At 42.4% G+C, this 13,386-nt stretch overlaps 1 protein-coding gene and 2 long non-coding RNA genes across 6 annotated transcripts in view; 1 reads left to right on the top strand and 2 right to left on the bottom strand.

Annotated features, from left to right (window-relative positions):
* The window catches only part of RSBN1L (round spermatid basic protein 1 like), a 65,698-nt gene extending 64,527 nt beyond the window's left edge, over nt 1–1,171 (bottom strand). For both annotated transcript variants that reach the window (XM_047694653.1, XM_047694654.1), the window contains exon 1: nt 563–1,171. In XM_047694653.1, coding sequence (XP_047550609.1) covers nt 563–1,142 — 580 coding nt within the window. In that variant the 5' untranslated portion in view covers nt 1,143–1,171. The remainder of the gene's footprint in view (nt 1–562) is intronic.
* Nucleotides 1,165–13,386, top strand: part of LOC125080692 (uncharacterized) — a 136,672-nt gene continuing 124,450 nt past the window's right edge. For all 3 annotated transcript variants that reach the window (XR_007121456.1, XR_007121454.1, XR_007121455.1), the window contains exon 1: nt 1,165–1,807. This is a non-coding gene — a long non-coding RNA (uncharacterized LOC125080692). The remainder of the gene's footprint in view (nt 1,808–13,386) is intronic.
* LOC125080694 (uncharacterized) overlaps nt 1,674–13,386 on the bottom strand; it is a 30,091-nt gene continuing 18,378 nt past the window's right edge. Inside the window, exons 2-3 of the long non-coding RNA XR_007121458.1 lie at nt 3,528–3,532; nt 1,674–1,800 (exon numbers count right to left, since the gene is read on the bottom strand). This is a non-coding gene — a long non-coding RNA (uncharacterized LOC125080694). The remainder of the gene's footprint in view (nt 1,801–3,527; nt 3,533–13,386) is intronic.

The raw sequence follows: 13,386 nt of genomic DNA, 5'->3' as shown, positions 1-13,386 counted from the left end.
CACACACTTCGGGCCCTGCACTCTACCTCATTTCCCTAATAGGGATGAAAGCTCAGGCCTCCGGTAGCTTCCAGCTGACGCCAATGTTCTCCACACCCCCCCCCTTTTTTTTTTTTTTTTTACAGGATTTTCTGGTGTTGGAGCCTGTGTCACAAATACGAATTCTGTGATCACTTCTAAACCGTCTAATAATGAATCAAGCACCTTTTAGAAGACCAAACTCTTGGCGATCCCATTTCCTCCCATCTCCCTCCGAAGCCCAGCACACCTAGGCGGGTACTCTAGACCATATTCTATAAATCTTGCAGCGCATTAACTGGGAGATAGAAACAATATAAAAAATAAGAGTTTCGGCCATTCCCCTCGCTGTAACCGAAATTACAGGCTCCATTTCCTGTCCCCAAGGGGACTGCAAAATCGCCTGCTGAGAACGGGACGCCTCCCGCCCCCTCCAGGCTGGCGCCCGCGGCCCCCACGCTCCCCCTGCCCGGGCCCCGCGGGCGCAAGGAGGCGGCGGGGACCCGAGGCGCCCTCCCCTCCCCCTCCCAGCTCCGGTACCCACCTCGCGGCAGCGGCTTCACCTCCCCGTTCTCCTCCCGGGCGGCCCCGCCGGCCTCGCCTGCCCCGCCAAGGCCGTGCCTCCTCCTTTCCTTCTCTCGCTTCTCCTTAGGTCGCCGCGGCTTGGCGTTGGCCGAGGAGGCGGCGGCCGGCAGCAAGAGATGGTGAGGCTGAGCGTGCAGCAGCGTAGGAGGGACCAGCAGTTTGCGCGGCACCGGCTGAGACGAGGAAGCGGAGGCTGAGGAAGGGACCGCGGAGCCAGCGGAAAAAGAGAAGCTGCTCCGAGCAGAGGACGAGGAGGGGACAGCAGACAGCCCGGGAAAGCTCCAAGACGCGGGGCTGCCATAGCTCTGAGGCGAAGGTGCCGCCAGCGGCTGCAGCTGCCTGCTGTTCCCGCCGCTGCCCCCCTCTCCGTTCAGTCTCCGTGGCGCCTTCTTCTCCTCAGTCCGGACCTTCTTGGCCGACAGAGGACCCGGTGGGTCCCGGAAGGAGGGCTGCAATTTGCCAAACGGTTCTTTCTCCGAGGCGACAGCGGCTGCGGCGGCGGAAGCAGCGCCGTCCACTGGGCTCGGCGGGTCCGCCATTTTGCGCTCCTGTTGTATTTACTCTCCTCCGCTCCCGGGCGCGGGGCAGGGGCGGGCCCTCAGCGAGGGGCGGGGGAGGAGTGGAGCGGCCCGGCCATCGGCAGAGCTCTCTATTGGACGAGCCATACTGAGGGATCCCTCTGGGAACCAACCAAAGGCGTCAATCTGGAGCCGAAGAGGCGGTATCGCCAAGCGGACCAGTTTTGGAGGTCAAAGCTCCGCAGGGCGCGGTTAGTGGCGGAGTGAGCTCGGAGGGGAGGGTCTTCCACTTGTCGCCAGCGTGAACTCTGGTGCCTCGGGAGTGTCCGGAATGAACCCCCAACTCCGGACCCTCAAATCTGCCCCCACCCAGGCGCGCTCATCTGTGGTTCGACTTTTTCATGTATCACCTTCTCTTCCTTTTCTCCCCCCGGGGTCCTTTTGGTCCCTCCCCGTCTCTTCGCGCTCAGAAAGCCGAATTTCGCTGATGCTCAGTCAGAGGAGAAAATTTTATGCGGAATTCAGTCCTTCCTTCTGAAAGGCAACAGTCGTTGGACGGGAGGGACTAAAAATCACTTGGTGTCCTGACAAGATTTGTTACTGTTGCTAAGATCGTCAACTCTAATGCTTTAAGAGCGATAACTTCCTGCAAACCCTGAATTTTCGGATTACTTCTAAACTGGAAGGTAAGACTCCCTGGAGAATTTTTCTTTTAAACTTTAGTGATATACTGTTAAAGATCTTAATTTTATTGCAATTATTATAACTGAGACTTGCTGAGAAAAATCCATTGGCGATATTTATTGATGTTTGAAAAGGATTTTTTAAAGTGTAAAATAGTGGTTAGCGCCCTGAATGTTCGATGTTTTATAAGCGTGCATTTTCATTTCTAGCTTAGAAGATGAGGAATTGGGGAGCGGGGTAGGTTACAGTAACAGGTTGCAACCGAAGCAAGAAGCATGATTTTAATTCAACTCAGGTCTCACATAAGATTAACAAGTCAAAGAGATTGATGTAAAAATAAAAAGTAGTCAAATAAGGAAATGAGCAGTCGGAGAATATTCTAAGTTCTAAAAGGAGTCCTATGTTTCCTGTAACTTTTTGGAAAACAGTTAAAAAGTAACTGTCCCGGGCGCCTGGGTGGCTCAGTGGGTTAAAGCCTCTGCTTTCAGCTCAGGTCATGATCCCAGGATCCTGGGATTGAGCCCCGGGTCGGGCTCTCTGCTCAGCAGGGAGCCTGCTTTCCTTCCTCTCTCTCTGCCTGCCTCTCTGCCTACTTGTGATCTCTGTCTGTCAAATAAATTTAAAAAAAAAAATTTTTTTTTAAAGTAACTGTCCAGGATTACCAATTCTTGTGACCTCAGGATGTTGGAATTTTTTGTTTTCCCTTTTTTGTTTGTTTAGGATACTTTGGAGTCAAAATTTAACAATAGACTTTTTTTTAGATGCCTCAAATTTTTAAAGGAATGAAAGTATTTACCTTTAATACATACCGATGAAAAGTGAAAACTTTGTGGTTGGAATTGACAGTCAGCATGTGTCTTCATGAAAAGTAGCATTGTTGGAAGAGTGGACAGAGGATGGGGCTGGAAATCACTGCCTAGTAACTAGCTTTGTAACCTCAGTCACAGTGTTTCATCTGTCAGAACCTCTGTTTTATTTTAATAAATTCAGTTACATGATCACTAAGGTCTCTTACATGCTCTTAACTTCTGCCATATCCAAGGAGCTTTTCAGAATCACAATGAAACCATTAGAATTAAAATAGCCTCTTAATTGTTGACCTTCCAGATACATAAATGTGTCTCATATATAATAATATAGTACCTGGAAACTTGCACCATTTATTTTCTCATCTCTCACATAGAAGCCTGGAAAATCCAATTTGGTAAGGCCCCAGCTAAAGTGTACTCTCATCCTCATGAATTTGTTTCTGCTTGCATTATATATAGTCTTTTATACTGTTAAACACCCTTATCAGTCCTAACCCTAAATTTGCAGAGCCTGGGCAAGAGTATGGTTTGGAGGCTCACATATACCATGTGTCTAAATATTTAAGTTATAAATCAAGATAACAAACTACTATAAAATTATTAAAAAAATGTATTTTGGGGCACCTGGCGGGCTCAGTCAGTGGAGCATGTGACTCTTGATCTTGAGGTTGTGAGTTTGAGTTCCACATTGGGTGCAGAGATTACTTAAAAGAAAAAAATTTGGGGGCACCTGGGTGGGTCAGTGGGTTAAGCCTCTGCCTTCGGCTCAGGTCATGGTCTCAGGGTCTTGGGATCCAGCCCCGCATCTGGCTCCCTGCTTCCTCCTCTCTCTCTCCGTGCCTCTGCCTATTGATCTCTGTCCAAAAATAAATAAAATCTTAAAAAATTTTAAAAATGTATTCTGCTCTACCACCTTGACTGAAATAATGATCTGGAAGGCCAGGTTTAAATTTATAATTCTCAGACTTTTAGTGTTCTTAGCCAGTCCCTGTTCTCTTCCTATTCCCAGCTTCTTCACCCACCACGCCTGAAGGGACCATGCATGCACGCACCTAATGTGTCCAAGCTTATGTCCACACCCCTTCTTGCAAATACTGATGTGTAATCAGCAGCTCTCCGCCCTCTGATCTAGGCAGACTTGTCCCCTTGATCTCATAGACTTCTTGCTCTTTGCAATAAGAGGAAGATCCTTCCAGGTCTGAGGGCAATTCGTTTATCCGTTATCAGTGCTTGATGATCTGTTTTCTCTCCTGAGTAATCAGCCATCCCCTTTCAATTAGGTCAATCCTCATGACTTTGAACTAGGAGAGAATTCCCACCACTATCACCAATTCCTGTTGGCTTCATCTCTGCTACCACGAAAACCATCCACTGTTCTCCATGCCCATTGTTGGCACCCTATTCAAAGTACTATCTCTTCTCCCCAGGATGACTACACTGGCCTTTTTTGTCATTTCTTTATATTCTTGTTTTCTCAAATCCGTTCTCCATTCTACCCAGAATGCTCTTTTTAAACACCTAAATTTGATCGTATCTCTTCCCTAGCTTCAGACATGCTAATGATCATATCACTTCCCTTGCTTCAGACATGCCAGTGGCTTTCCTTGCTCTTAGAATAAAGTACAAATCCTTAATATGACCTACTTGACGCATCATGAACTAGTCTCTTCTTCTGTATCAAGGTGAAGGTTCTTTAGTGTCTAGATTGCACTGTGCTATCTTTCAGCGCAAGAATATTGCATATGTTGGGATGCCTGGGTGGCTCAGTGGGTTAAGTGGCTGCCTTCCACTGAGGTCATGATCCCAGCATCCTGGGATCGAGCCCCGCATCAGGCTCCCTGCTCAGCAGAGCACCTGCTTCTCCCTCTCCCTCTGTCTGGTGCTCTGCCTACTTGTGCTCTCCTATCTCTCTGTCAAATAAATAAATAAAATCTTAGAAAAAAAAAAAAAAAAAAGAATATTGCATGGATTGTTTCCACTGCCTGGAATGCTTTTCTCTTTACCTGATGCTTATATGATGGTTTGCATAATGGAGGCAGATACCATGAATGCCTCCTATATTTCTAACCCGCATACCTTAATGGACAGTCATACCATTCACTGCACTAGGAAACATTGGGGAAGAGTGACAGGTTTGGGCTACTCCTTGACCTTGGACCTGATGAACATGAGGTGCCTATGAGAAATCACATCTTGGGGCGCCTGGGTGGCTCAGTGGGTTAAGCCGCTGCCTTCGGCTCAGGTCATGATCTCGGAGTCCTGGGATCGAGCCCCGCATCGGGCTCTCTGCTCTCTCGGGGAGCCTGCTTCCTCCTCTCTGCCTGCCTCTCTGCCTGCTTGTGATCTCTCTGTCAAAAAAAAAAAAAAAAGAAAAAAAAAAAGAAATCACATCCTTTGGATCTCAGCTCAAGCCAGGTCTCAGTTGTTTAGAAAAGCCTACCTTTTCTTACCCATCAAGACTAGATTCATATCTTGTCTGTTCCTGCTCTCTTTATCCCCATTTCTTTCGCTTTTGGTTGTTGTTGTCAACTCACTGATAATCTCTGCCTTTCCATTCCCTTTTCAATAACGACAGCTCTTTTGGAAACATACTACTGTATATTCTGCTTCTCGATCTTGTTTGAAACTCTGAGGACAGTCTGTACATTTGAAAGTTGTTCTCTCAGTGGGTTAAAGCCTCTGCCTTCGGCTCAGGTCATGATCCCAGGGTCCTGGGATCGAGCCCCGCATCGGGCTCTCTGCTCCGCAGGGAGCCTGCTTCCTCCCCTCTCTCTCTCTCTGCCTGCCTCTCTACCTACTTGTGATCTCTCTCTCTCTGTCAAATAAATAAAAAAATCTTAAAAAAATTTTTTTAAAAAAATTTAAAAAAATAAATAAATAAATAAAAAAGAAAGTTGTTCTCACTAAGCTGGGGATCACTTCCCCAATTCTACATCACTAAATTTCAAGTTATTATTACTCTTTCAATATCATGCCAAAAGCCCTCCCTTCTATCAGATTTTTGTAATATGGCTGTGCCATCCTCCACCGACTTCCTGGTGATTTAGCCACACTTAATGAAGACTTTGATACTTTTTTCATGTTCATCCCCTCTACTCTTCAGCCAACATTTTAACCTCAGTGTCCATGCTAATGAGCTTTGTAATATTCTTGCCTTTGTTTCTTCTTGGAGTTGAATTTCCATTCCATTTCAGTCACAAATTGCAGTGGACCTTCCTTGATCCTTTTCATTGCCCTTCCATCTCTGAAATCCTAAACTACAATGTTTTAATATTCAGGGTCCTTACTCCTCTATACCATGCCCTTGTCCTTTGATCTAAGGAGAACTCCAGACGCTAGATCTTTCTTTTTCACCTAATTATGATTGCCAAATAAAATATAGGACTCCCAGTTAAATTTGAATATCATATAAACAATGAATAAATTTTTAGTATGAGTCCCGTACAGCATTTGGGACATATTTATACTAAAATATCTATTTACATTTATATATTTATGTATATAAATATATATATTCTTTGTTTATCTGAAATTCAAATTTAGGTGCTCTCGGGTGGCTCAGTTGGTTAAGCATCTGCCTTCAGCTCAGGTCGTGATCCTTGGGGTCCTGGGATCAAGCCCTAGGTGGGGCTCCCTGCTCAGCAGGGAACCTGCTTCTCCCTTTCCCTCTGTCCCTTCCCCCCTCCCTGCCCCCACTTTGTGCTTTCTCTCTCAAATAAATAAAATCTTTAAAAAAAAAAAAAGAAAGAAATTCAAATTTAACCGGGTGTCCCTTCTTAATTTTCTCAACATATCTGACAGCCCTACACTAATCTATCCTTTCTGTACTTTCTTCACTATCGGACCTAGAGCCTATGGTATGTAACTGGTACCAAATACTTGCTAGTGCCGCAGTTCCTCACACTGTAATTTTCTTCACCTCTATGCTCCTGGTAATCCCTCGACCTGCTCTTCATATCCAGGCTCCTGAGCATTGCTGCCTTTTTTCCATTTAAGTGTTGGTGATTCTTAGGTGTATGTCACTGCTCTTGATCTCACTTTGCACACTTCTGTGTGATATTATGCATCACAGTGTCTTCTGATAGCTCCTAAATGCTGACTCTTCCCACATTCCCTCCTGCCTTAACCTTGCACCTGATTACTGACTCTTTTCCAGAGGCCAGGTGGATGTAACCATAAGCACCTCAGTTCATGCTACCCATGCCCATCCTCCCATGTGTCATCTGCTACATTCCTTATCCTTCAACCTACAAACTGGGAATCTTCTTTGACTTCTTTTTTTCCCTCATCCTCCACATTCAATTAGTTACTATCTCTAGTCAGTTTCTCTTCATTCTTGTGGTTGCTTCTTGCCTTCAGGCCTCAGGTCACTTGAGCTTTGTCGATGATCTCCTTACTTACTGGTCTCTCTGCCTTCAGTCTTCCATTTTCTGAACTGTCCTCCATGCCGCTACCAGAATTGTATTTCTAAAATGTAAACCTGACTAAGCTTCAGTCTCTTCAGTAGTTCCCTTTTGCATATGGAATAAAAGTCACTTTTTGGTGTAGATATAAGCCATTCTTGATATATAACCCCAGCACTCCTATCTTTCTCACTCTCCTACAGCTTCTGTCTCTTTCATCCATTCTGAACCATTGTAATTCCCAAAAGAGTTGTACTCTGTGTCGCTGTGTGCATTCTCTGTTCTCTGTCTGGAATATAATACTAAAGTCTACTTAACCTTCAAGATTTAGTTCAAAAATCTCCCTTGTGTGGTGCTCCTGACTTCTCAATCAAAATCTAGTCATGCCTTTGTGCCATCATCATTCTGCATAGGATCATTTAACACATTGGTCTCTGCTTCTAGCCTGTGAGCTCCTCTACAGCAGGGATAATACTGTGTTTATATTTATGTGCACCATATTTGGTATATGGTCACTGCTCAATAAATGTATGTTGAAAAGAAGTATATAAAGTGCAGGTTTGTAATCCTTACAGTAAGACGGGGACCCACAGTTACAAATTTGAATGCCAAATGGTCTTGAAAGGCTAAAACGTAATAAAAATAAGGCAGGATAAACGTAATATAATAGAAAGTGGTGATGACTGGAAAACTGGGAATACTTGCTTTACCTACAAGATACATTTGCTTCTCAGCTCTAGCTGATTATTCTATATGAAAATGAAGTGGACCAACCTGCTAACTATCTAGATTTTTTTTAATGGAAGTTTCCTAAGAAGCTGTGTAATCCAAACAAAACTTATCTGTGGGTCATGTAACCCAGTCTGACTTATGATCTAGAAAACAATAGCTTAGTTTGGGTCAGGTGCCTTTTGAGGGTTTTGTTCATTTGTTAATCCACAATCCTACCTTTGTCGGTTGCTGGAATAGATGCTAAGTAAATAAAAATGGTCCTTGAGCAACACAGTCGTCAACTGCGTGGGTCCACTCATATGTGGATTTTTTTCCATAAATACGGTGAAGTACTATAAATGTATTTTCTCTATCTTATGATTTTCTTCATAACGGTTTCTTTTTTCTAGCTTACTTTTTTATAAGAATACAATATATAATACATACAATATACAAAGTATGTGTTAGTTGACTGTTAGCGTTAAGGCTTCTAGTCAACAGTAGACTATTAGTAGTTAAGTTTGGGGGGAGTCAAAGGTTGTATGCAGATTTTTGACTACACACTGCATTGTTCGGGGGTCAACTCATACTGCATCCATAATAAATGTTAGCAGTGCTTTGAGCTGACCTCTACAAGTCTTAGAATCTGCTTTCTCTAAACATGATGGTGTCCAATATTCCTGAGCTGAACTACATTTTCACTCTATTTCACTCTACAGGTATACTATCCCCTGGCCTTGTCCATGTTCCTGACACCCTTGGATAAAGGTCCTTGTGCTCTATAAAACCCTGTATGAACCTTAAAGACATCTCTTTTACCCATCTGCTTCAGACATCTCAAAGTCCTGCCTCTACCACCTGGACCGGCTTATCTTTATGTATATTTCTGACTTGAGTTATAGCTTATAAAGGGTGGTTCTGTGCTTTGGGAAAGCCTGACCTTTTCAGCTACTGTGTTGTCCGTTCTAATTTAGCCTACATCTAGTACAGGGGCCAGCAAACTTGATTTTAAAGGGTCAGGTAGTAAATATTTTAGGCTTTGCAGACCACATGGTCTTCCTAGTAACTACTGCTTGTTGCAGAAAAGCAGCCACAGACAGCATGTAAACAAATGGGCTGATTGGGAGAGAATTATCTGTTAAATTCTACTGCCACTTTCATTTCAATTGGATGTCTCAAAAAACATTTCAGATTTATCATACAGTTTCTTCTCACAATATTTTATAGGTTCCTCCCCTCCTCAGGCATTATTAAATGGTAGAAACCCTCAAGTTTCAGGGCGCCTGGGTGGCTCAGTGGGTTAAAGCCTCTGCCTTCAGCTCAGGTCATGATCCCAGGGTCCTGGGATCAAACCCGCATCGGGCTGTCTGCTAGGTAGGGAGCCTACTCGCCTCCCCCCCTTGCCTCTCTGCCTACTTGTGATCTCTGTCAAATAAATAAATAAAATCTTGGGGGGAAAAAAAAACAACCCTCAAGTTTCAATTCAAGGACCCTTTTTTTGTGCCTCACATTATTCTTTTTCCTGGTCAACCTCAAAAAAATGCCATAACTTTAATAGATCTGTTTTATAGTAACAACTCCCCAATGGACACCTCTAAAGCTGACTGTTCCTTTATGTTTGTGACGTGACTACTCTGCATCTTCCACATTTATGTGAAAAACACCTCAGATGCAACATGTCTGTGGCAGAGATGGCTAGTGTATGTTTGCCCCCCTTCTTCCTTACTATCTGAACCTTTATTTTATTTAGTTTGCTATGTGCCTAGTTTAAATTAAAAAAAAAAAAAAAAAGCCTGCCCAACCTCTGTTACTCTTGAAGATGCCAGTGATGTGGTGGGAGTCTTTGCGTAAGGTTTTCAGGAGGCTCCTTTAGGGGTGGGAAGAGGCACTTGGCCTATTTTCCCTTCCCCCTTTCTCTCCTGCCTGGAATTTGGATAAGGGAAAAAAAAAAGAAAGGGCAGTAACTGGTCAAGATTGAAAATTCTCAGCCTATAGATACATTTTTTTTTTTTTGATTCAACACTTTAGGTGAGTTGAATTCTCACCTCTTAACCAGTAATAATGTTTTCCAATAAATATGAGCCAGCCACTTGCTCAACCACAATCTTCTTTCTAGCTTGAGTATATACTCAAGTTTAGCAGAAGGAGAGCAAAGTAGGGGAAAGAAGTTGAAAATTGCAAGGGAGGGAGTGGCGTACAGTTTAAAGGCTTCATTGAAGAGCCAGGAGGAACCACAAAGCAGGAAGAAGATATGAGTATAGGGGGCCAAATAGAATAAATAGAAAACATCCATAAATGTCTCTTCTGGAGTTAATTTTGTTGCCAGAACTTTTATATGGAAGGATATGGAAGATCATTTTAGAAGGGGATAGGAAGCCTATAAAATGTATGACAGGAGCTTTATTCAATGTTGTAAAGCTCTAAAAAGAAAATCATATTTTGTTGTTCTATTCAGTTCTCTAGGAAGAAGGAGCTATTTTAACTAATAAGTGGTGGGTAGAGGGTAAAGTATATTATAACTTTGAAACCTAGGTGTGGCAAAGAGGTATAAAGAAAAATGATAAACTCATAGAATGTCTGGATTGAAAAACCAACCTGTACCCAATTTGTGAACTTTCTTTACCACATACCCTTTCCTTTCTTCTTGAACAGGAGTACTTTGCCTCCAGAATAACTGTTCTCTGCTTCATAGTTTCAGCCACACCATCAGACCATTACTGTGGGTAGAAATATAATATTTACTGAGTGCCTTATATAAGCCTCATGTTTGTGGACATTTCACTTCATCCCATGCTTTGAAAAGTTTTCCAAGGCACTTTTCAAAACTGAATTGGAATTCCACATTCATTCTGAACCTCAATCCAGTTTTCTTTCTAATGTGTCCTATCTTGCAAGGGGAAGCAGAAGTCTAAAGCATCAAAATTTTAAATTCAAACATTCACCGGGCCTTTTTAGAGGTTTTAGTTAATTTAATTGCTATATTCAGAAAACAGGTATTCCAAAAAGATTCTTAGGGCACTGGTGCTTTTGAATAGGCCAGGGATTACTTCTAGGGGAAGAAAAGAATAGACCAGGATTACTTCTAGGGGAAGGAGTGAGAGTGGGAGAGTATCCCACTCTCCCACTATACACCTATAGACACAGTGGCCTCAGCTTCCAGAGACACTTTATAATTCAGATGCCCAGAAAAACTCTGGGTAACCTGAACATCCTGAAGCAGGTCTCACAGATTCGAAGGGCGAGGGGGGTGGACCCACAGTTAGAAGAAAACAGTTTTGTGCAAATACTGCACCTAGAGCCAGGAAATTATAAAGCTACGACTGTCACGAAGTTATCTTTTCATTATTTTAGTTTCACAGATTTTACTTTGAAAAGCTCTTCTGTATTATTTATTTATTTATGTATTTTTAAAAGATTTTATTTATTTATTTGACACAGAGAGAGAGATCACAAGTAGGCAGAGCAGCACACAGAGAGAGAGCACGGGGGAAGCAGGCTCCCTACTCAGCTGTGGGGCTCAATCCCAGGACCCTGAGATCATGACCTGAGCTGAAGGTAGAGGCTTAACCCACTGAGCCACCTAGGCGCCCCTGTATAATTTATTTACAGGGCCATGAAATAATACATATCTTGCCTTAGATTCACGTGCTGGCTCTTCTTGATTCCCCTCAGATGTATAAGTATTTTTATCTTTGATTGAAAAATAGATGTAACATTAAACAGCTAAAGAACCATCAAATAAATCACCACTTCCTAAGTTAACTTTCAAATCTAACTCAAGCTATGATTAAATCTGCTTACATTGTAATGCCTGTTCTTTTTTTTTTTTTTTTTTTTTTTTAAGATTTTATTTTTAACTAATCTCCACATCCAACATGGGGCTCGAACTCACAACCACAAGACCATGACTGGCAGGCTCCACCAGCTGAGCCAGCCAGATGCCTCTGTAATTCCTATTCTTAGGATTTGAATCCTGATCTTTCCCTATATTTAATTTTAATGTGTGAAAAATTCTAAGTTCTATATTATTGTTACTGGGAGTTTTACATCTGTTAGATAAAGCAGACAGAAAAAGGAATGTACAGATCTAGTCCCTGGAAACCTTGAATACCAAGGCACGAAACCTGGGATCAAAGTTTGCTATATCCAGCCTTGCCAACATAGATGTACAAGTCAAAGTGCCAAAGAGGAGAAACTCTCTTTTTGTAAAGTTGTTGTAACTTGGGTGGAGTTTGCCTTAAGGCTTAATCTTGCCACCCGAGTTCACAAATACCAGCAGTGTCCCTTGTTCATCACCTTGATCTAGGTCAGAAGTATGAGGAGTATGGACGTCAGTCTCTTCAACTTCTTCACAGTGAACTGTCAATACAGAGGCACAGGTATTAGAGTTCTAAATACCAAGGGAAGTGCTTCAGTGATGATCACAGGAAAGTAAGTCCAAAGTAATGCAACACCAATGTAAACAACAGGTATATGGTCATAATGTGTGGTGCTCATAAATGAATAAATAACTTAGTTGAGATTCAGTACTACTTCTGATACTTCAGTTAGAGGTATTAAACAGAAAAAGACAAATATATTAGTGGCAAATGATATAGATTTGCTTGAAGATATGAAGGACATCATTATTTTTATTTCTATTGGCATACTAATAATGTCTTTTATCCCTCTATAACTAAAAATATAAATCCTACTTATATCAACTCACATTGCCTCTTCTGTCCCCCAGAATAATCTCTCATGTTTATGATGATGTGTTTAGTAATTTTAAAAAAAGGTTTTTTCTGCTGATCATTGATATTATTTTCTACAGTTTCTTTATTCCTTGGTATACTACCACTTAAACTAGAGGTGCTTCTCTTACTACGTTTTATGGATTCCCTTTTTCAGTTTATTTTCAAATAATTATTAGTCCGTTTTTTCTTATTTTCCATGTACATTGTGTTCAGTTAGCAAATGCTTATTATTTTTAAGTTTTTATTTAAGTAATTTCTGTACCCAGTGTGGGGCTTAAACTCACAACCCCAAGATTGAATTGCCAGGCACCCCGAGTTAGCAAATACTTATTAAGCATGATCCCAGACAGTAGGCTAAGTTCTGGAAATACAGCAGTAGACAAGGCAGACATGGTCCCTGTCCTCATGTAGCAGACCTTCCCTTTCTAGTCACAAGATACGTTTCCAATAAGCCTTTCTTTGGTGCTTCGTTATTCAAGACTGTCGTCTCATTTGTTACTCATTTATTCATACAACAAACAGTATTGAGTATCTCTGTGTAGCCAGCATAGCATGACAATATAATTAAGAAAACAGACATAACAGGGGCACCTGGGTGGCATCAGACTCTTGATTTTGGCTCAGTTCATGATCTTAGGGTCATGAGACCGACCCTCACATGGGGCTCTGTGCTCAGGGCAGAGTTTGCTTGTCCCTCTCCCACTTCTCCCTTCTCCTACCACTCATGTGCGCTCTCTCTCTCTCTCTCTCTCTCTCTCTCTGTCTCTAAATTAAAAAAAGAAAAAAAGAGAGGCATAACAGGTAAATTCTAGCACTGTGGTTAAAATAATGCAGTGGTAGCATGAACTATGTACGTGGAAGATAGAAAAGGTAGATTAACAGCTCTAGCTGGAGAAACAGAAAAGAGCATCCTGGAGAAGAT

The sequence above is a fragment of the Lutra lutra genome, chromosome 11 (genome assembly GCF_902655055.1).
Source record: "Lutra lutra chromosome 11, mLutLut1.2, whole genome shotgun sequence".
In the NCBI taxonomy this organism is placed as follows: Eukaryota; Metazoa; Chordata; class Mammalia; order Carnivora; family Mustelidae; genus Lutra; species Lutra lutra.
The sequence above is the reverse complement of the archived record's forward strand: the minus strand, read 5'-3'. Positions and strand labels throughout refer to the sequence as shown.